The sequence below is a fragment of the Eptatretus burgeri genome, chromosome 14, assembly GCF_056783735.1.
Source record: "Eptatretus burgeri isolate ZD-2024b chromosome 14, Ebu_testis_v1, whole genome shotgun sequence".
In the NCBI taxonomy this organism is placed as follows: Eukaryota; Metazoa; Chordata; class Myxini; order Myxiniformes; family Myxinidae; genus Eptatretus; species Eptatretus burgeri.
The window spans coordinates 25482725-25506004 of record NC_140974.1 but is presented as its reverse complement, the minus strand read 5'-3'; the positions used below and the strand labels follow the sequence as shown (position 1 = coordinate 25506004).

Below are 23280 nucleotides of genomic sequence, written 5' to 3'. Positions count from 1 at the left end.
AAAATTTTTGTTGTTCAGTGTAATCAAGGCTCAAGGAAGAGTGAGATGACAGAGGGCACAAGGGTGACAAAGCCAGGCAATAGTTGGACACAATAATCAAGGGAACGAGGGGGAGAGAGAGAGACAGAGACAGAGAGAGACAGAGGCACACACAAAGAGAAGAGGAGGAATAAATGTAACCTGAAAAATAAAGAGTAAGGTTAGATTAGGTAGGGTAATGGAGGTAGAATTAAAATCAAAATTAGAAAGAATCTCAAAATGCAAAGCCCATCCGCTTTGTACTCGAACTAAACTTGACAAAAACGAGTGAAAAAAAAAATTGTACATTTTATTCATGCGTTCTCCATATTCTCATAATAAAGGCACGTTGAAAATTTGAGGACAAAAGCTCAATGAGTAAAACTGTTATGGCTTTAACAGACACATCGAAGCTCAATGGTAAACAAATAAAGAAACACGGAAGCATTTAAAAAAAAAAAACAACAAACAAAAAACAGGGCATGTCGTGGTGTGGAAGGGCTAATAAGGCCTATTTATAGTAACTATGACTTTGCCCTTTCACATTTTGATCGAATTTTTAGTTATTTTCTCCATATTCTCATAATGAATGTTTGTTGAAAATTTGATGACTAAAGCTCAAATATATATATATAAAAAAAAATTTTAGTTTATGGCCTGGACAGACAGAGAAGCGATTGCAAAACTAGTCTCTGGCTGCACGAGGTATTTGCAAGTTGAATAGTGTGTTCTAATGATCTATCCAGCATGTTTCCGAACAGGTCTTAACCAACCTTAAACCACATGTACGCTAATTCAAGACTCGAAAAGTCCAAGTGATGCCGAGCAGCGAGCAAGCTCGATTTCATCAATTCATTGCAAATGCAAAAGATGCAAGAGCACAATGCATTTCTTTTCAACAATAACCTCATGTACACGGTTCAAACAACAGCTGGCACACCATTTTGTGCACACACCAGCCTGGGAATGACTTCAAGCTTGAATGAAAAAAAAAAAGGCTCATTCAAGAGCGAATGAGGCATTAGGTGGACAAACCAGGGTAAAGCGCGATGAACATGCAAAAAAAATTAATAAATAAAAAAAACAGTTAACACGAGGAGAAAAAGCATGATGCACATCTCAGATTGGTTACTCCAGTTCACACCAAATCATGTCCAAAGACGCTCACCGATTTGATAACACAACATTGCTTATGAGGACAGACATCAAGGAGTTTTGAATGCTATAATTACATCAGTTAAATTGTTTAGCAATTATTTAAAATAAATGCAAAAATAAGTGACATTTCCACCCATGCACACTCTCTTCTCCAGCCCTTGCCTTTTTCTCTCCCAAAATACCATTTAAATCGAGTGCATTTAACCCCAAGCGTGACCACATTTGGCTGTTATATTACACAAGAACAGAGATTTAAAGGCTTTTATTGAAAGGTTTTTTTTGTGTGTTCGTTGTGTACCAGAATTCCCTGCAGAAACTGGCAAATGGGATCGATGCTCTACGGCATATAGATGATGACATATCGATTAATCCCACCGATCCGCGGAGCACGACTCATGGTCACAGGGCACTGTCGTCTCCTGCGGATATCTTGGCCAGACCGTAGAGTTCAGCCAGCCCGACGAGTGTTGCTGACACAATTCCAATCATCACGGGCTGAGGGGGCAAGGATGGAAAGATGGAAACAGCTGAGTGAGTTGTAAAGCAAAAGTTCCATTTACAAACATCAGTTGAACATGAAGCTACCCTCCCAACTTTAAGCATTTCATGGGTGTAACAGGTCCATTTAAAGCATTGTGCAGACACTGTTTTTATAAAATGTACACACGGCACCACCACTTTGTCAGGGAAATACTGCATGATGGATTCTTGTGAGTCTGCAAGAGCACTCTCCAGAGATAACGACGGCACTCGAGCAACTTGGGGAAAACTAGACTTGTTTGAGGCTGGTGAACAGTTCGAACAATAGGTTTTATCAACTGAAGGTTGGAAAAGGTCTCGGGGACAAAGATGAAATTTTCCAAGGACAGTCATTACTCCTGATGACTCATCCAATACCAAATAACAAGTAGGATGTAACACTTGAATAAATTAGCAACCAGTTTCAACCTCACCGGATCTTGTTAAAATGACATTCCACGTTGTGCTTTTGTTTGTATACAAAGTCGAGGCTCATGGAAGAGCTAGAACACTGAATGGATCAAGACACAACAGGATAAAAGTAACAGTACACAGAGGGGGTGGTGGAGAAACACGAACAGCTGAGTTGATGCATAAAAGAGCGAGACTGCCAACAGAATGGACGTGGGGAGGACAGGAAACTCTCAGGAAGGAAAAACTGGAAATTTGGAAGGGAGATGGCATGGAGTTAACAGGGGTCAAAAGACCATGGTTTTGGATTGGGGATGATCTGAGGTTATCGTGAACAACCGTCTTGAAGACCTGGCGAGCAGAATGAGATTAAAGAGAATGTGGAAGATGGTTCCAGAAGTGGGGCAAAAAACAAGAGGAACAAATAAGTGGAGGTGAGCAGCGATTCTGCACTTTGGGGGTTTCAGCAGAAGGGAGTTAATGGTGGACCACATGTGCCATGCAGAAACCTGGGGGGAACAAAGCATGGAAACGGCAGAGATTGCAAGACTAGAAAAAGGAGGCGGTAGAATACGGAGACCACCGACCTATTTGTAATGGCAAAGTGATAGGCCCATAGATCCAGCTTCATCGCGAGAGATTCCACTGATCTTGAAGGCCTTGGTTTCCATGGCATCAAGCGGAGCAAAGTGTGAGGGCAGGGGAGCCAGCCCAGATCGGAGCAGTACTCCAAGCTGTGGATGAAGGTCTTGTCGGTGGAATTGGAGAGGAGCAATAACTTTTCGATTATGTGTTTGTGCTCGTGTCGTTAACAACATTTAAACCAAAACTGCAAACAACGTGCTCGGATTTGTGAGTAAACTTACAATGGTCGGAGTCGTGAAGAGGTAGTTGGAGATTAGAAAAGAACACACAAAGGCAGCAGCCACAGAAATGAGGAAGTTCACACTCGTAAGCAGCACAACACGGAATGGAGCCGCTGTGAAAACATGGCATGCAGACCACCAATGATGGTCACATTGGAGCACTGTTTCAAGGAGAACAGCACAAGGGAATTGAAGGCTGAATAAGTGATACGGTGATATGCAGTCTGACCTTCATGGGACAATTCGCCAAAGAGGCCTCGTTTTTGGAGAGCCTGGGCAGAAGCAACAAAAGAGACATAAACATTTTCAAGAAATTAACAAAAACAAGCATCATGATATAAATTAGTGAATTAAAATCTGAGAAAGCATTAGCTAGTTGGATACATGGGGGGGGGGGGGGGGGGAAGAAGCATCACATTGAAATAAGCTACAAAAACAACCAAGACCTAACATTTAACAATGCAGATTCTTGCCGGTTTGTATAGATTACAGTAGATCTGAATCTATATGAAAGCAGATCTGCATGCAGACTCGAGCACTGACACACAGAAGGAGTACAATAACCTCTCGAATCCCTTTGGAAATGGGCGAGGATAACAGGTAAGTAAAGAAGCAACTTACTCTGCAATCCACGTTTCGGGTCATGCTTCGGTACTCCTTGGCAGCTTGCCTCGCACGCAGTTTATCCAATCTCGCTTGAAGTGATGGATTCTAAAGACAGAGGTCATGGCGAGGTCAGCATCAGGCAGAGTTTGATCAAAAAGTCAATGACAACAAGCCTCCAAGTAAAACCTCAGAATCGGATTGAGCCACATCATTTAACTTGCTTTATTATGAATCGAGTGAAGGATCTTCCTGAGCTTCTTACCGGTGGGGGCGGTGGTGGCGGCGCATCCAAGAGGATTTCACTCCCTGTGAGCAACTCGTGTAAAAATACCTGCTCGCCTGCCAAGTGGGGATTAGATGGACAAACGGTGACAACATAATCGGAATTGATTTTCGGTTCTTTATGTATCTGCCAGGGCTTGCAGACCAAAAGCAACATGAAGAGAATACTCCATTAAAACCGATTAACTTAAAAATGACAAAACGTGCAATATGTACGTTTTCATAACCGACCGACATCGTGGATTGGCCCTTTTAAACTCCAGCAAAAGTTTGTAAAAAATAAACGACTTGAGGCTTGTGCAAAGAGCTCCAGCAGAATGGAAAAGGGGAAACACCAACAGCAGAGTAGAAATGATAATGAGATCAAGTGGTGGGAAAGAAGGACACATGGGGGTGACGGTCATCTCTATAATACCACATGTTCTCAATGTTCAGTTCAGGTAACCGCGAAACAGTCCAAACTAACCGTTTAGATTGAAATAGTTCACAGAGATACACTAGGATACTACTACTTATGACATAATTAATAAATATGTATTGTTCATTTAGTACCCGGATTAACACATCAGAATCACCAGTAAGTGCAATACGTGGTTTTCCGGTCCGTCCACTCTCTGGGGACATTTCACTTCCGGTTGTAGAAAAATAAACGAAAAAATAGGCTTAGCTCTCGGAGATTATGATAATCCTGTAGATCATTCCTCACTGATTATAATGCAACTTTCAGAATGAAAATTGGTCAAGTATTTATAGAGATATTGAGGTTTGAAAAATCGTTAGAGCGAGCAAATTCATTAATTATTAATTCCACAGAAGTTTCGTGACACTGCACAAAGTAACATGTCAGGTATGAAAAAACATTTTGTATGCCAGATTCATTAATTATTAATTCATTACTTATGGAATGTACTAATTGATGTATTAATCAGAAAGCCCGAAGCATGTAGCATAATTTATCACTTATCCCCTCATCCGGGATCCGTGGCCTCGACCCACAGCCTGCAGCCCTATGTCCGCCGGTGATTATGTTAGATATCGGCACGATCGAGAGGAGCCTGCGAATCATCCCTGCTGATGCACTGAATTGATGCAATCGTTCGGCCAGAATATTCGTTGTCAAGATGTTGCGTGATGAAATCACCAATACAGTCACTCAAATTTATACCGCCGACATACTTCATAATAATCACCTTCACCCCAGAAACCACAGTCAATCTGAACCACGCTGGCCACTGCTCAGACGCCATGACCAGACTACTGCGCAGTTTGGTTAAAGATGACTCGGCATTTTGGCGCGCACGCACGAAATTATATTTTGAAAATAAATGCCGACGTTTACATTTCGGGTTTTGAAACTTTTGCACCTTCGGCGGAAAATGTATAAATATAAAAGGCTAAAAATGTGTTTTATATTTATATTTAATTTCTCCTTCCTTCCTTCTTTGCGAATCGCATCGGCATTTTTGGCCATCTTTCAGATCACGTGACGATCAAATGGGAAGGAAATTCAAAAATCTGTCTGGTTAGATACAAGATAATATTTTTTACTATCATAATCAATAAACAGTTGCCGAATATCTTGGAGAATGGCAGACTAGATAGGTTTTGAAAATGGCGATTTTTATAACTTGCGTGACCTCGTCCCTGACCTTGAACCTGGACAAAAGTTGTATCGTTGTGCAACACTCATCGACTTCTACCCACATACTAAGTTTCATCAAGATCGGAAAGAAAAATTGTTGACGGACGTTTGGTCCGGCTTTATTCGGTCATCTCGGTGGAGATGACCAAAAAATTACCCCCTTGCGGGAGTGACGGTGATCTCTGCGAGAAAATACATAGCCTCCTGAAGGTAGGGCAGTTTTTGCAAACTTTGAAGTCACGTGACACGAAAACGAAAGCGAATATCGAAAATCCGGCCCGACAAAATTGAGGAGATAGATTTTGAAAATCGTCATTTTCGCATTTTTTGCCAACTTTGAAGTCACGTGACACGAAAGCGAATATCGAAAATCCGGCCCGACCAAATTTAGATATTGTCCCATAGATTAATATGCCACAATCAAATTCAAGATAACTTAAGAAATGTAGGAGGAGATAGATTTTGAAAATAGTCATTTTCGCATTTTTTGCCAACTTTAAAGTCACGTGACACGAAAGCGAATATCGAAAATCCAGCCCGACCAAATTTAAATATTGTCCCATAGATTCATATGCAACAATCAAATTCAAGATTGCTTGAGAAATGTAGGAGGAGATAGATTTTGAAAATCGTCATTTTCGCATTTTTTGCCAACTTTGAAGTCACGTGACACGAAAGCGAATATCGAAAATCTGGCCCGACCAAATTTAGATATTGTCCCATAGATTCATATGCCACAATCAAATTCAAGATAACTTAAGAAATGTAGGAGGAGATAGATTTTGAAAATAGTCATTTTCGCATTTTTTGCCAACTTTAAAGTCACGTGACACAAAAGCGAATATCGAAAATCCGGCCCGACCAAATTTAGATATTGTCCCATAGATTCATATGCAACAATCAAATTCAAGATCGCTTGAGAAATGGTGGAGGAGATAGAATTTGAAAATCGTCATTTTCGCAACTTCAAAGGCCTCGTGATCTTGACCTTGATCTTCGGTGACCTTGAAAGTCATACCATCGTGTACGTCTCATCGACCTCTATCAGGATCACTAATGACCAGATCTCCCGCTTCAACTTCATTGTGAACGGACGGATGGATGGACGAACCGTCACCTCTCAACACCAATATTATTAGGTCATGCTCGAAGAGATGACCTAAAAAGGAGAAGGAAGAACACAGATGTTACCAACCTCTCTGTGATGTGAGAGTAACAGGCCTAAACACTCAGATTTATCAGGGGAGATTCGAAATATTTTGAAGGCCTTGCTTTCACTGGAAACAAGGGCAAGGTGTGAGGCAGGAGCGCCAATCAAATGAGAGAGCAGTACTCCATCAAGCTGTGCCTTTCATGTTAAAAAAATAAAAATGAAAAGAAGTTTCATAAAATTATGCTATAATTTCTTTTTTTAATATAATGCAATTATGGAAAAGAAATATATTAAAAGAAAAACTTTAACACACATCGACTGTTAAGGGTCATGGCAGAGCAGAACTACGGAATAAAAATAATATTGTCATGATTGTGAGCCCAGGGGAGAACAAAACACATCCACATGGAGTAAAAATAGTTATGCCTTCATATTCTGTTTTGTTATTAAGTACATGTCGTACTCATGCGGATAGATATGCGTCGTATATGTTAGTTAGCTTAGTATACGGGTAGGCACACCCCCGTCAGGCTACTCCACCAGCGAGCCTTGTGGGGCCGCGCCATTTCATTGTGTTCATCACCGTACATGCCTCAATTTTCCTCCTGGGAGATAGGATAGTTAATGGGATTAGTGGGCCTGGGAGGGACAGATGAGCTTAGCAGGGCTTACAAGAACAGGATCTGGGTCCTAGGATAAGGGAAGTAAAGGGACATGGTTAGAGTTACAAGAGGGATTAAAGGGGGGCAGGAGTAGAGTTAGCCTAGAGGGATTAGTGGGGCAGATAGGTTAGGTTAGGGCCGAAGCAGACTGCCTAATCTGTTACGACCGCATGTTCCTGCCTCCATGATGCCAGATACAAGCACAGCATTGGTGAGGCTGGAAACATCTGCTGGCCCAATCACATCTTGCCAGATGCCTTTTTGTTTTAATTCCTGCACATTGTGGCCAGTGAACCTTGCCACATGTCACCATGCCCTGTCTGCCTTGTCCTGCCATGTTATCATGCCATTGCACTCACCTGCTGTGCTCGTCATTCTGACCATTTGAAAGCCGAAGAGTTGTTTTGCTCGCTGATGGGCCACCTGCTGTTAGAAGCTAGTGAAGGCCAAGAAGACCCACTGTTTTGTTCATGGAAGTGGGCCACGTGGGGTAGGAAGACTCACCACCATTGAGTGGCCATGTGGTCCCACCTGCAAATTGTGGCCAGCGAGCCTTTTTCTTCATTCAGGCCACATGGACGGAGAAGACTCATCGTCCATTGATTGGCCATGTGGGTCTTGAGTAAATAGTTCAGGCCCTTCAGGCCAGAAGAGTCTAATGAAGCTGATGGAGAAAGAGGCAATGCCAGGCAATGGGGGCTGGTTCAAAAACTGTGGACTGAAAAGTGTTAGGGAGTGCCCACCTGGCCAAGTCACCCTCTTCCCCATATGTACATGTGTACAGAGTGTAATCCGGATTCAGAGTACAAATTGTGCTCAAGATAGAATGTATAGCCGTAGATACGCAACACATGGTTTCTTATTTTTCTACATCACAGGAACGCGATTGTAAACTTGTAACAGGGTCAGAATAAGGGGAGTTATTTGCTGATAAGTGGGACCGAGAGCTTGGAAGGAATGGAAGCAGCCTCGAGAGAGGCTGAATGGAGAGGTGGGGGTGGTGTCACGGTTGTGAGGCTAGGAAAGGACACAGTGCATCCACATCGATTCAAGAAAGTTATGCCTTAATACCCTGTTGAGCTATGAAATATATATATATATATATATATATATATATATATATATATATATATATATATATATATATATATATATATATATATATATATATATATATATATAGTATATATCGTATTCATGTGGCTCGACATACATTGCGAATGATAGGTTAAGTACATGTTCTTTTCCTCTCTACATCCTAGATTCAAATCAATTACCACCAATAGCACACAATTCCTTTCCGCTCTCGCGGAGAATCTCATGCAGGGGGCTCCCCAGCCCACTCAAAGGATATCATCGAGTCTTGCTGTCACAGGAAGCCATCAATCAACCCCTTCTCCGAATAATCCACCACGAACGCCCAGTCCTCCCAATGGGGCTCCATTGCCAGGCAGAGAGAGAGATACGGGACCCAGCCAATCACCGGCGGTGAGGGCCAGTTCACCCTGATGGCCTCTGCATCAATAGTGCTTGAAGAAGTGTTACTAAACATAATATTTTGTGTGCCCCTACGTCCCTCACGCTGTTTCTAAAGGGTTGCTGCTATCGTACGGAACAAGTCTCAGGCATTGTAAATAGCAGCAGTGATTTGGACAATAGAAACATTTAGTGTGCTGGTCCAATGTGACCAACAAGATGGCTGATAAACAAAGGAAGGTGACCTTGTGACGTCATGTGAGAAACCTCTGTAGCCATTCTCAATTGGCTGGAGAATGAGCAAAGACATTAGTCAAAGGTAATTAAACGGCCGTTAATCCAAACTAGGCTGTTTATCAGCTGTCTCCACCAAGTTGATTTGGCTGACCAGATTAGTTGAGCCTTTGCCTCCAATCACCAAAGATTCAAAATGGCATTCTGCACACTGCATGATGGGTCCATTGAATCTATGGACAGATTGTGTCATTGTAAAGATAATTTCAAGAAAAGAGACAGAGACAGAGACAACAAGACAGCGAGACACAATACGTGGTTAGAATTGTCATGTAAAGTGTGGAATACAATTTCCAGTTATCGCTGGACGTCAGCGAGAAAACCCATTTCACAAAGTGATCACTGTGAACTTTTGTACTTTTATTGTCGGTGACACTAGAAGGTATTACTTCAATGTAAAAGATAGCTCAAGAAGAGGAAGGAGAGAGACAGAGACAGAGACAGAGACAGAGACAGAGACAGAGACAGAGACAGAGACAGAGACAGAGACAGAGACAGAGACAGAGACAGAGACAGAGACAGAGACAGAGACAGAGACAGAGACAGAGACAGAGACAGAGACAGAGACAGAGACAGAGACAGAGACAGAGTGGAGAGTGAGGGAAGAGAAGGGGAAGAAGCTTGTGGGAGGGAGGGGGGAGGGGGAGAGGGGGTGGTGAGGAGGGGTGTAAGGTGTAAGAATAAGGGGAGGTGAAGGAAGGCAATGACAAACCACCCAGTATAACCCTTACCAAGAAACTGCTTCAGTAAGTAGTAGTGAACCTGCCATCAGGCAGGATACAAATACCAAAGGAAAGGAATGGGGAATGTGGGAAGAACGGTGTGGGGGAGGGTTGAGGTACAGCCTCGATTTGCGTTCGTAGTAAATAAGACGCCCATGTAAGAAATCTGGGAAGGACTCGGCTTCGAAGCACATAGCACACATTTGCCTAAATAGGAAACCTGAAGCAAATTATTGCGTAAACTACAAACTGAAGGAGGAGTTGTGTGTTCAAAGCCCTGTTTACCAGCCGAACATGATAAACAGTTATTTCTTAGTTATGTTTCGTACATTATAGACGGACTGAAAGTTGAACTATATCATACTGATATAACTCAAAGCCCCAATTGCAGAAAAAAATTAAAAAAAACAAACTCAAAACTGTCCGCAAACAAAAACATCCAGAAACTACAAGGGCACTCGGTAGAGCGCATACCTCCACCACGTTATGCCTGATCCATGAGAAGATATCGGGCCAAATACATTATTTAAATATTATGCTATACAGTACTTTACCTGTATATCGTTTTTGGCTCTATCTCTCAATGGTGAAGAATCACTTTAAAAATTCTGGTAGTCCGATCCGGATCCGGATCCGCATATTCACCAACATCTAATCAGTTCGCCCTCGTCACATTCCCAACCTGTCCACAAAATTTCATCCGGATCCGTCCACAACTTTTTGAGATATCCTGCACACAAACAAACAAACAAGAAGTCATAGACTGGTACTTACGAAATCGTCAACTTGACCTCTGACCTTGTCGAACAAAAGCTGTCTCTAGAGAAGGTAGCGACGCAAACCAGAAGTTTCTACGATGATTCTGTACCAAACCATCAAAAATTGAATGTTTGACCTCACTGTGTCCTTGACCTTTGACCGATTTTGACCAAAATCTAATCAGCACTAGCCATCACCCTCCTGAATCACGTGGTGTAATTTGACATTGGTAGCTTCTTCCGTTCTCGAGTTATCGTGCCTACAAACAAACAGAGGACAGAAGTCATCAATATACTTACGAAATCTTTAGATTTCGTAAGTAACAAACAGAAAGGGGTGAAAAAGTAACCTCTTTCACCTTCAGTGGCAGAAGCAACTGGAAAGGCACTTGGTAGAGCATATACCTCAGCCAGGCTTAACAGTATACTGTTTGTGTCCGACTGATCAGCCAGATCTGCATCCGGACCTGAACCAAAATCGAATTGGCTTGTTTTTGTCACCTAACCAACTTATTCACCAAGTTGTCACAACTCATACACAACATCAAGAAGGAAATGCAGAAGATCTGTCGCCAGACCGATTAACAAATACCTGTCTTGACATCAGTAGTGACCCAGATGGCAAGAAGAGTTTGGGAGCGTTGGTGAAATCTAAACGGTGACCAAATGGCAGTTGCGCCACTGAAGGAAGGAAATATTCTTCACTGCGATCCCAAGCATAAAGATAACATCTTGAACAGGTCGTTCTCTTCAGTATTTACTGATGACAGTGATTCATCACTACCTGATCTAGGCCCAAGCCTCCATCCAACCATAGATGACATAACTGGTGCCTGAGAAGGAGTAACCAAGCTTCTCAAAAACCTTAAACCACACAAAGCAGCTGACCTCAAATGGTATCTCTGCGAAACTGCTGAAGATGTCTCACTGGCAGTCACCTTACTCTTCCAGGCATCCCTGACTCAGGGCAGTGTACGATCTTCTGGAAAGAAAGCAACCATCGTCCCCATCTTCAAGAAGGGCTGCCGATCATCTGCCTCAAATTACCGACCCATCTCACTTACATCAGTCCTTTGTAAGCTGTGTGAACACATCATCATATATCTGTGTGAACAGATCATCAAGCTGTGTGAAGCTGTGTGAACACATCATCAAGCTGTGTGAACACATCATCATTGTGCAATCATACATCATCTATCATACAGAACATCAGATACTAAGAAAAGCACAACATGGCTTTAGGAAATGTAGATCTTGCGACACACAATTGGTCCTCACTGTGGAAGAAAAATCGGTCCTCACTCGTGCAGCCATCGCGCTGCCTCCAACGTGCACAGCTCACTTGGCGAATCAAACCTGATTGCACAAACTGCTGCTACGAGGCCCCAAACTCTGCTGGAGCTGGATCTCTGGGTCACATCTCGAGTCCTTTTCGTCTCCTTCAACCCAGTGTCAGGCCCAAGCTCGTACCTGCCAAGATCTCCCTTCTCTGCAGCTCAAGGAGTGCCTCGACCGTGTTTCCCGTTGGGTGCTGCTCTATCTACACCCTGACCTGATTATCTTCTGGCCTCGGGTGGCACGTCTTTTCGATTTGTGACACCTGGTGATGAACAGGTCATGAATTAAATGGAAACACACTCACTAACCTGGCCGGGACACTATTGAGATGGTCGTCATCCAGCATTCTTCTCCGATGAGCACTCGCTGCCATTGTTGATTAAACTTGTGTAACGGATATCTTTTCTCCTCCAGGAACGGGGTATAGTGATCATGGGTAATATTATTATTGAAATTTTCCTGATATGGAAAAAAGGGAGGAATGTGGAAGAAAAATAATTATATTCATGTACTCTCAATTATAATTGTTGCTGGTGCTTTATAAATTTAGTTTTCATGCTATAGTCCAATTGGCTGTCAGTAATGTTTCCCTTTACCCAAGAGTCTTTTGACCTAAATATTGAGAGAAGGAATGTCTTACTATGAAACAGGGTGACCTGGTTGATAACACTGCAACTTTTGCCATGATTATATCATTCTCTCTTCCACCCAGTGGACACGTATTGCAGTTTGAGTTATTTTGCCTAATACTTAATCAGCTAACCCTGTAGTTGTGTTGCCAAATGTCTCCCCTCCCATTCTTTGGAATGTCACGTTGTGGATAAGAATAATTGCTTTGGGCTTTTGTTTCAGTGAAGTCCATTCGAATGTTTCAGTCAAGCATTCAATGTTCTTCCTCCGTATATACGAAATTAAAGAATCTCCTTTGGTATGCTGATCCAAATTGTGGAAATCGAGTTATTTTCCATGACATCACCATAGATGACGCTGCCAGAGGACGAGAAGAGGAGGAACAAATAGACCCAATCTTGCTGGACTTCACAAAAGGCTTCGACAAGGTGGTCCACCGAAGACTTCTGTTGAAGGCAGAGTTCTACAGACTTCATGGCTAAACTCTGGAGTGGATAAAAAAATTCCTTTGTGACCACACCCAGCAAGTTTTGATTGATGGCCAACTTAGCCCCGAAATCCAAGTAACATCCGGAGTTCCTCAGGGTAGAGTACTCGACCCGCTTCTTCTCCAGATCTTAACGATCTACCAGAAAACATCTCAAGATCCACAACACTTCGTTTCGCAGACGACTGCATCCTCTACCGGCATATTACATCTGTCCAAGACTGCACTCGTCTCCAGAGGCCAGATAGACCTTGACAGGTTACAGGAGTGGGAGAGGAAGTGGTTGATGGAGTATCACACATCTAAATGCCAGGTTATCCACATCACCAACAAGCAGAAACCCATCCTCCAATCTTATAACGTTCATGCCCACACCCTTGAAGAGGTTTATCAAAATAAAGACCAATTACTGCACCGAGGTCCAAAGAAGGAAGCCAGACGTAACACACACACACACACACACACACACACACACACACACACACACACACACACACACACACACACACACACACACACACACACACACACACACACACACACACAATTAGATAGCCAGAAAAAGAGAGCAGATGAGGATAAACGGTCTCGCAATACCTGGCACGGTCGGCCGACCAACGCAACCTAGTATGGTTTGGGGAGAGAGGGGGTAGGAGGGAGAAATACTGGTGCCTAAGGTGTGGGAGTAGGTGTGGTGGAGTGCAGTATAGGGGGTGGGGGGTGCAGTGTTGTGCCAGAGGAAACTGTGATTGCGAGTCAGTAATGGATGCTCTTTTGTGTGTCCAAAGGGGACGAGATAGAATAGTGGAAAAAGAGACAGAGAGAAGATGCGTCGTGAGGCAAAAGATCCCTAACCTAGTCATGTATAGGTCTGCTAGTGTGGCGTGTACCTCCGTGGGACGCTCCGCTTGAGCGTTCCCACCTCAAGAGTTGGCACGTTATCTGCCGGGGCTCGGGACAATGTGCGCTCCGCACTGGTCCGCCGGAATAAATACGTCTGAGCCGCATACCAACCGCAAGTGAAGAGCCAGTGATGGGCAGAGGCAACATGGAGCAGTGAACAAGAGGGCGAGCGCTCCACGATCCGTCTTTCACAAGCCCTGGGCGAAGGGTGGGGTGACGACCCGAAGCAACGCGCCGTGACCAGAATCCTGCTTCTCAATTGGGCCACAGCGGCCCCAGCCACACCTTGCCAGGCTCCTGTCTTGCCGTGTTCTGGCGACTGGACGAGGGTCGTATCAATCCTGCGTGCTCACCTGGGACATTCCCGCGAGATGCTAGTCACCGCGTCACGCAGTTCGAGTAAGCCTGAGTTATGCCGCACGCCTCTGTTTAGTGGCGAATTGTATCGATACAGAGGTATGAGGAGGTGAGGGAATATTTTTCCCGTGTGCGGGAGGTGCTGGTTGTCGAGGTGGTGAGATTTTGGTGAGCGAGGGGTGAGCAAGGTGAGATGCCGTTGGAAATTGGCGTGCAGATTTGAATGAAATGGCACGTCATGTGCGTGCCATATCGTGTGTTTGTTCTTATGTTGATTCTCCCATCGGAGTTTGTAAGGTGTGTTTGATATTCATATCATGGTGTGCTTGCTTGCTTAATTTGTACCATGGCTAAAAGGAAAGGATTGGGATAGAAATCAGAATAGAAGATAGAGATATAGTTAATAAACCGAGCTATTGGACCCACACAAAGCACTTCGTCCCGTTAACCCACTGGACATGAGGGGAACATCTGACTGCACGAAGATTAACAAAATAACTGCCTGGGGATCACTGTATGTTCAGTGCCATTACCTTAGAGGCATGCAGTTTTGCAGAACCACAACAATATATTTAGCACCACAAATGATACAACACCCTTCATTTTATATGATATAGAAACTCAGAGTTTTCAATTTTTTCAGGTCTGGTGGTTTAATGTAAAAGAAAAAAAAAATGGTGACTCCACAGGAGAAAGCTCAGTGCATCAAATGGTTCAATGAGACAAGATCCAACATGCAAGTTCAGCGTAATTTTTGTACAAGGTGTGGAAGGAATCCGCCATTGTAGACCAGTATCAGAGAGTGGTACAAGTGGTTTAATGAGACTGCAAGTTGTCAGAAACAGAAAAGTATCATCGACAAAGCACAAGTGCAGCAGACGTTGAACGAGTGTGTGAATCATTTCAACAAAGTCCCAGAAAATCAATTTGATGTGCATCCAGAGAACTGGGACCACCAACCACCGCTATACACAGGATTTTGCGTAAAAACACTGAAGCTTTATGCCGACAAGGTGCAGATTCTGCAGGAACTCAAACCAAATGACGGACACAAACACAAGGCGTTTCCCTTGGAAATGCTCCGTCACAATGAGGATGATGATTACCTGAAATAGGTCATGTCCACAGATGAAGCTCGATTTCGTGTATCGGGGAAGGTCAACTGGCACAATGTAAGGATCTGGGGCTCTGAAAACCCCCACGTGGCCATTGAAGACATACGCGATAGTCCAAAGGTGTGGTGTGGCCTTCTCCATGAACGCTTGGTGGGTCCGTTTTTCTTTGCGGAGGATACAGTGACCTCAACAAGTTACATGAACATGTTGGAAGGATTCACCTTCCCACAGATTGAACACCTGTAACCCGATATCATTATTCAATAGGACGGCGCTCCCCCTCATTGGGCCTTCATCGTTCGAGTCGTCCTGAGTGAAAAATTTCCAAGTCGTTGGATTGGCCGAGATGGAACAACCGCCTGATCACAACGATCACCAGACATAACCCCCTTATATTTTTTTCTGTGGGGGTTTGTCAAACATGTTGTCTCCAACACCAAGGTGGCAAACCTGTAGGATCTTCGTTCTCGGATCACAGCAACATGTGCACTGATGGATGCAAACATGCCGAGCTGAACATGGCAATAACTCGTGTACCGTCTTGATATCCAGCACGTGAAAAATGGAGCTCACATTGAAGTGTCGTGATGGTTTGCTCAAAACTATATACGTTTCTGTTTCATATAAACCAAAGGGTATCGTTTTATAATTTGTGGTTCTAAATATATTAACAAACCAAAGTTGTCCGGGTATTTTTGAAACACCCTGGAGCATTTTCGGAACGCCCCGTAGTATATTCAGAACACCCTGTAATAGCGAACGCAGTGAGTTTCGTACTTAACGCATGCACATGAGAGAATAGGAAACAACAACAACAACACAATACCCCTGGCAATTGTGAATCCGTGTCGTTGGTTGTGACCCTTTTGCTGCGGTTTTTTTTTTTGCTTCTGTTTTTTTTTTGTTTCCGGTTTTTGTCATGGGGAATGATGCATGCCGGGAGATAAAGGCATCGTCGGAGACATGAAAGACCCAAATAATATCAGACATGGTGTATATTTCCTCCACTGATTTTAACAAAGATATCTCCCGCATCATCAAAAAATAATTTTTAATCGTGATTAACATTATTTGATCGCTGATCCTGAATCCAGGCCGAAGTGATCGGAAATTGTGTATACAGTTGTGAACAAGTTATAGGTAAAGTCAGAAGCGAATGTAAGAAGAATTCTACGTTCAATCTAGTATTTTTTTTTTTAGATGAGATCCTGTTCTAGGCGGTGCAGTTGTTGTTGTGAAGGTAATGTTGAGGTAATATTAATCTTTTTGGATGAGATCCTGTTCTAGGTGGTGTAGTTGTTGTTGTGAAGGTAATGTTGAGGTAATATTAATTTTTTCAGATGAGATCCTGTTCTAGGTGGTGTAATTGTTGTTGTGAAGGTAATGTTGAGGTAATATTAATTTTTTCAGATGAGATCCTGTTCTAGGCAGTGTAGTTGTTGTTGTGAAGGTAATGTTGAGGTAATATTAATTTTTTCAGATGAGATCCTGTTCGAGGCGGTGTAGTTGTTGTGAAGGTAATATTAATTTTTTCAGATGAGATCCTGTTCTAGGAAGTGTAGTTGTTGTGAAGGTAATATTAATTTTTTCAGATGAGATCCTGTTCTAGGCGGAGTTGTTGTGAAGTTAATGTTGAGGTAATATTAATTTTTTTAGATGAGATCCTGTTCTAGGCAGTGTAATTGTTGTTGTGAAGGTAATGTTGAGGTAATATATATTTTTTTGGATGAGATCCTGTTCTAGGCAGTGTAATTGTTGTTGTGAAGGTAATGTTGAGCAAATATATATTTTTTGTTCGACGAGATCCTGTTCGAGGCGGTGCAGTTGTTGTTGTGAAGGTAATATTTATTTTTTCAGATGACATCCTGTTGTAGGCGGTGTAGTTGTTGTTGTGAAGGTAATGTTGAGGTAATATATATTTTTTTAGATGAGATCCTGTTCGAGGCGGTGTAAATTGTTGTTGTGAAGGTAATATTTTTTTTTTTAGATGAGATCCTGTTCAAGGCGGTGTAGTTGTTGTGAAGGTAATGTTGAGGTAATATTTATTTTTTCAGATGAGATCCTGTTCTAGGCGGTGTAGTTGTTGTTGTGAAGGTAATGTTGAGGTAATATTTATTTTTTCAGATGAGATCCTGTTCTAGGCGGTGTAGTTGTTGTTGTGAAGGTAATGTTGAGGTAATATTTATTTTTTCAGATGAGATCCTGTTCTAGGCAGTGTAATTGTTGTTGTGAAGGTAATGTTGAGCTAATATATTGTTGTGGTTGACCAAATTCGCAAACCACCATTCAGGTCCCTTAGGTGAGGTATCTCGGTAAGTATATGTGTAGTTAGGCCCAAACCCGTTGTCTAGAGGGAATAAATGTCATTCATGCATGCTGCGACTCTTCAGGATAGCCGTTTTTCTTTTACTATCTTTATTTTGGACCAACCGCCATTATTACCACCACCAACCACGTCTCAACAGTCGTCACAACATCAACCACCCACCACAACGCCGCTTCACCACAACAGCCACGACCTTTACCGTCACACCTCGCAACCGTCGCATCGCCACCGTTCTTGCGCCGCTTGTGGGTACCGGTATTGGACTCGTGCAGGGCGCGCGCCGAACAGCGTGTACAAAACCACGGACTTTCCGCTCCAAAAACAGATCAAAAACGACTCACGCCCACTTTTGTTCCGTCCAATCGGTGAGCAAGGGGCGATTTGGCCCCGCCTCCAGGGCGTTGGAGGGCGGTCGCTATATGCAAATTCATGGATCAAAATGCATTCACGCCCACTTTTTCTCAGGCCAATGGGGAGCGAGGTGAAAGGTCGAAGGCAGGGGGTCAAAGGCGAAGCCACGGGGCTTATATAAGCGGCTGCGTTCGTCAGAAAAGGGTCGTCGTGTGCGTTGGAGTTGAGTGCAGTTGGGAAGTTCGCAGGAGGAAGAGTTCGGAGTTGGAGTCGGAGCGAAGAGGACGGAGCTGTGGAGAGGCGGCGAAGGCAGACGAGGGGGTGCTCACGTCGGTGCCGGGAGCTGCACACCAGGGAGGCCGACGGCGCGACCTGGTCGAGGTGGAGACGCTCGTCGCGGGACCCGAGACAGGGTTAAATCCTCCTTTCCCCGAGCATCAGCAACCCCCTCCTGTTTCCCCCCGCGCTGAGATAGTGCGACCAAGGGGGCCCCCTTCCCACCCCCTACCAGACACTGTCCGCGAGGCCCGCGGAGTTGAGGCACCACCGCCGCTCCGCGTCTCATCACCAGACGGGTAGGCCCGACACGGTCTCGGCCCCAGGCCCGCCTACCCCCTCATCCTGGAGGGTGGTTCTCTTTTCTTTTGCTTTGGGAATGTGTGTTGTCGGCGCCGTCTGTGAAGTAAAATTGTATAAGTGTTGCCGTGTGCTCGCGTAGTCGGTATTATATCTGCATTGTCGCATTTGCTTTTTGTCTTCTTTTCTATGTGCTTTTGGTGGAATTGTATATGTGTGCTTTCCGTTCATCGCGAATAAATGTGCTTTATGTTGAACTGTTTCCCGCTTCGCTTCGTCATTTCTTTCATTGAATCCTCATCTTGCTTCACGTAAAGGGTTGGTAGTGGGCTGAATACGCCCGATAATTAATCGAACCGTCGAGGCCGACGATAACACCGCTCGGTTATCCTGATAGTACGGAACGGGTCGCTTAAGTGGCCCGTGTCCGAAGTCGACCTGCGGCGAGGTGCGATCGCCCGGTCTACCCTCCGTGTGGGTACTTAGGTAGGTCGAATTTGGCGAGCAACCCTATCCCACGCGGGGGCCGATTGGCTCGATCGCGGTGAGACCGAAAGGTCCACCCGTGACTGGTTCCCGGCGTTAGTCCGAGAGGGTCACGACTGGATTGTCCGTCCGGTGGGCGACGTGCCGCGATTCGAGTTACGTGGCCGTCAGCACGCCGGCGGGCGCGAATCCGTAACAATATATTTTTGTTCGATGAGATCCTGTTCAAGGCGGTGTAGTTGTTGTTGTGAAGGTAATATTTATTTTTTCAGATGACATCCTGTTCTAGGCGGTGTAGTTGTTGTTGTGAAGGTAATGTTGAGGTAATATTTATTTTTTCAGATGAGATCCTGTTCTAGGCAGTGTAATTGTTGTTGTGAAGGCAATGTTGAGGTAATTTTTTTTTTAAGATGAGATCCTGTTCGAGGCGGTGTAGTTGATGTTGTGAAGGTAATGTTGAGGTAATATTTATTTTTTCAGATGAGATCCTGTTCTAGGCGGTGTAATTGTTGTTGTGAAGGTAATAAATTTTTTCAGATGAGATCCTGTTCTAGGCGGTGTAGTTGTTGTTGTGAAGGTAATGTTGAGGTAATATTTATTTTTTCAGATGAGATCCTGTTCTAGGCAGTGTAATTGTTGTTGTGAAGGTAATGTTGACGTAATATATTTTTTTTAGATGAGATCCTGTTCGAGGCAGTGTAAATTGTTGTTGTGAAGGTAATATAATTTTTTTTTTAGATGAGATCCTGTTCTCGGCGGTGTAGTTGTTGTGAAGGTAATGTTGAGGTAATATTTATTTTTTTTAGATGAGATCCTGTTCTAGGCGGTGTAGTTGTTGTTGTGAAGGTAATGTTGAGGTAATATATATATATATTTTTTTTAGATGAGATACTGTTCTCGGCAGTGTAGTTGTTGTTGTGAAGGTAATATTGCGGTAATATTTATTTTTTCAGATGAGATCCTGTTCTAGGCAGTGTAATTGTTGTTGTGAAGGTAATGTTGAGTTAATTTTTTTTTTAAGATGAGATCCTGTTCGAGGCGGTGTAGTTGTTGTTGTGAAGGTAATGTTGAGGTAATATTTATTTTTTCAGATGAGATTCTGTTCTTGGCAGTGTAATTGTTGTTGTGAAGGTAATATTAATTTTTTCAGATGAGATCCTGTTCTAGGCGGTGTAATTGTTGTTGTGAAGGTAATATTAATTTTTTCAAATGAGATCCTGTTCTAGGCGGTGTAGTTGTTGTTGTGAAGGTAATGTTGAGGAATTTTTTTTTTTTTAGATGAGATCCTGTTCTAGGCAGTGTAGTTGTCGTTGTGAAGGTAATCTTGATGAAATTTTTTTCTTTCAGATGAGATCCTGTTCTAGGCAGTGTAGTTGTCGTTGTGAAGGTAATCTTGATGAAATTTTTTTCTTTCAGATGAGATCCTGTTCGAGGTGGTGTAGTTGTTGTTGTAATATTTATTTTTTCAGATGAGATCCTGTTCTAGGCGGTGTAATTGTTGTTGTGAAGGTAATATTAATTTTTTCAAATGAGATCCTGTTCTAGGCGGTGTAGTTGTTGTTGTGAAGGTAATATTAATTTTTTTTAGATGAGATCCTGTTCTAGGCAGTGTAGTTGTCATTGTGAAGGTAATCTTGATGAAATTTTTTTCTTTCAGATGAGATCCTGTTCGAGGTGGTTTAGTTGTTGTTGTTGTGAAGGTAATTTTGAGGACATAAAGATATCTCCCGCATCATCAAAAAATAATTTTTTATTGCGATAATTTTTAATTTACATTATTTGATCGCCGATCCCGAATCCAGGCCGAATTAACCGGAAATTGCAGCATCGAATGTAAGAAGAATTCTACGTTCGATTCGAGGCTTTGCCTAATCCATATTTTTGGAACGCCCTGCGGTATTTTTGGAACGCCCTGCGGTATTTTTGGAACGCCCTGTGGTATATTTGGAACGCCCTGTGGTATATTTGGAACGCCCTGTGGTATATTTGGAACGCCCTGCGGTATATTTGGAACGCCCTGCGGTATATTTGGAACACCCTGCGGTATATTTGGAACACCCTGCGGTATATTTGGAACGCCCTGCGGTATATTTGGAACGCCCTGTGGTATATTTGGAACGCCCTGTGGTATATTTGGAACGCCCTGTGGTATATTTGGAACACCCTGCGGTATATTTGGAACACCCTGTGGTACATTTGGAACGCCCTGTGGTACATTTGGAACGCCCTGTGGTATATTTGGAACACCCTGCGGTATATTTGGAACACCCTGCGGTATATTTGGAACACCCTGCGGTATATTTGGAACACCCTGCGGTATATTTGGAACACCCTGCGGTATATTTGGAACACCCTGCGGTATATTTGGAACACCCTGTGGTACATTTGGAACACCCTGTGGTATATTTGGAACACCCTGTGGTATATTTGGAACACCCTGTGGTATATTTGGAACACCCTGTGGTATATTTGGAACACCCTGTGGTATATTTGGAACACCCTGTGGTATATTTGGAACACCCTGTGGTATATTTGGAACACCCTGTAGTATTTGCCCAATTTGGTTGTATCGGTATTGTTCCACACCTAAGCGCAACAATGTTCATCCTGAGGAAGCAGCACTTTACATGTGGCGAAGGAAGGAGTCAGCCTTACAGTACCTCGGCTCCGCATTGCGGAAAACGTGCGGCGAACTTCAGAGAAGGGCAGACACTCTGGAGGGTCATCAGCCGTGCAGGGACAAACACACGTCCCGCCGGCCCGCTGCAGCGCTGGTCCAGGAAGCAATCTCGTCGCCATGGTTTCCCCCCTTCTCTGCTGTGGTTTACTCGATCTTGAACGCACCAGAACTGTACAGTTCCCTTCTTGAGTTCCCCTCACCGCTGTGAGAATTTAAACCCCTTGGAGGCGATAACGAGCTTCATTCGAGATTAGCAAACTTTCATGATAAAACCCATTTGCCTCAAACATCACATTGTAAATTCTCCAACGTCCAAATTTTTATTTCTCAATCCACACCCAGCGTCAGATTTTTAATAATGCTCGAAGATACATTTACATCGAAATTTTTTTTAAATTTAACACCAGCATCAGGCACTGACCACATCATGGCTTGTAAACATTGGACGAAATAGGCACAAAAGCAATTCTACAACTTTCATTTCTTTCGAACAGAACCTAAAATGCAATAAACTACTGATAGGAGTCCAAAACCATCCTTCACCATGTTGTGGAGCGTCAGCCGAAGCCCTCACTTTTTTGTTTTTAATTCCTTATCTTTGCAACCGATTTACACGAAACATTGAACATAAGAGCGCCTTCCCCTGGAGAATGTTCTCGTAAAATTACAACATAATTGGATGGAAAAATGTGGCCGACGTTGCACAAAGTCTGTCTGCTGTTGGAATGAATTGCAAGGTGTTCCACGTATCAGGAATGAACGACCTCACTTCACTTGGTCTGAGCCCAATTATACTAAGAACCAAAAGGTGTTGTTTCCCACTTATCAAATTGTTGATGTTTTTAAAAAATATCCCTTACCTCTCCAAGTGAAAATGGCAGCATTGAAACTGCTTTAAGTATTCCAAACGAATTCAATCATTTCGATGAAATAATGCAAATTAATGAACTCCCCGAGTTTCATTTAATGTAAAGCATGCTTTGTGATTTGACACAAATCTTTCCAATATAAACTAGAACAACAGGTGGTACACATACTTCAACCACATACAGGTTATGTTTCCTTTCCCATCGAAAGGCTGGATCCAGACTTGAACCAAAATCGAATCGGCTCGTTCAAAATCATCCACCAAGTTTCATCCAAAACAGTCGACAACTTTTGAGACGTCGTGTTATATATCGTTTTTGGTCCTATCACTCTCTGGTTAAGAATCACTTCAAAAATTCGAGTATCTGGATCTGGATCTTCATCGAAATCAAAACGATTCGTCCTTGGCACACACCCAACCTGTCCATCCAGTTTCATCCACGCCCGTCCTAAACTTTTTGAGATGCCGTGTTATTGCATATAATACACAGTATATGTGTATATATCATTTTTTGGCACAATCACTCGATGCAAATTTTTTTTTTAATTCGAGTATCTAGATCTTTACAAAAATCGAATCAACGTGTCATCGTCACA

At 43.2% G+C, this 23280-nt stretch overlaps 1 protein-coding gene across 1 annotated transcript; it reads right to left on the bottom strand.

Annotated features, from left to right (window-relative positions):
- Positions 1–309: 309 nt before the first annotated feature.
- Positions 310–22100, bottom strand: VMA12 (vacuolar ATPase assembly factor VMA12). The gene is made up of 6 exons (XM_085854071.1): positions 21797–22100; positions 3841–3917; positions 3594–3683; positions 3202–3244; positions 2973–3085; positions 310–1671 (listed from the first exon to the last, which is right to left on the bottom strand). The coding sequence occupies exons 1-6, from the start codon at positions 21933–21935 to the stop codon at positions 1576–1578; spliced, it is 558 nt and encodes a 185-aa protein (XP_085710197.1). The 5' UTR covers positions 21936–22100; the 3' UTR covers positions 310–1575.
- Positions 22101–23280: the final 1180 nt, after the last annotated feature.

Excerpts from the sequence above, each read along its gene's own strand:
- VMA12 (XM_085854071.1), bottom strand. The coding sequence starts at position 21,935 with ATGGCGACGAGATTGCTTCCTGGACCAGCGCTGCAGCGGGCCGGCGGG. Across the intron at positions 3,918-21,796 it reads TTCCGCAATGCGGAGCCGAG|GCGAGCAGGTATTTTTACAC; the intron begins GTACTGTAAGGC and ends CCCACTTGGCAG. Across the intron at positions 3,245-3,593 it reads CCCGAAACGTGGATTGCAGA|GCTCTCCAAAAACGAGGCCT; the intron begins GTAAGTTGCTTC and ends GCTTCTGCCCAG.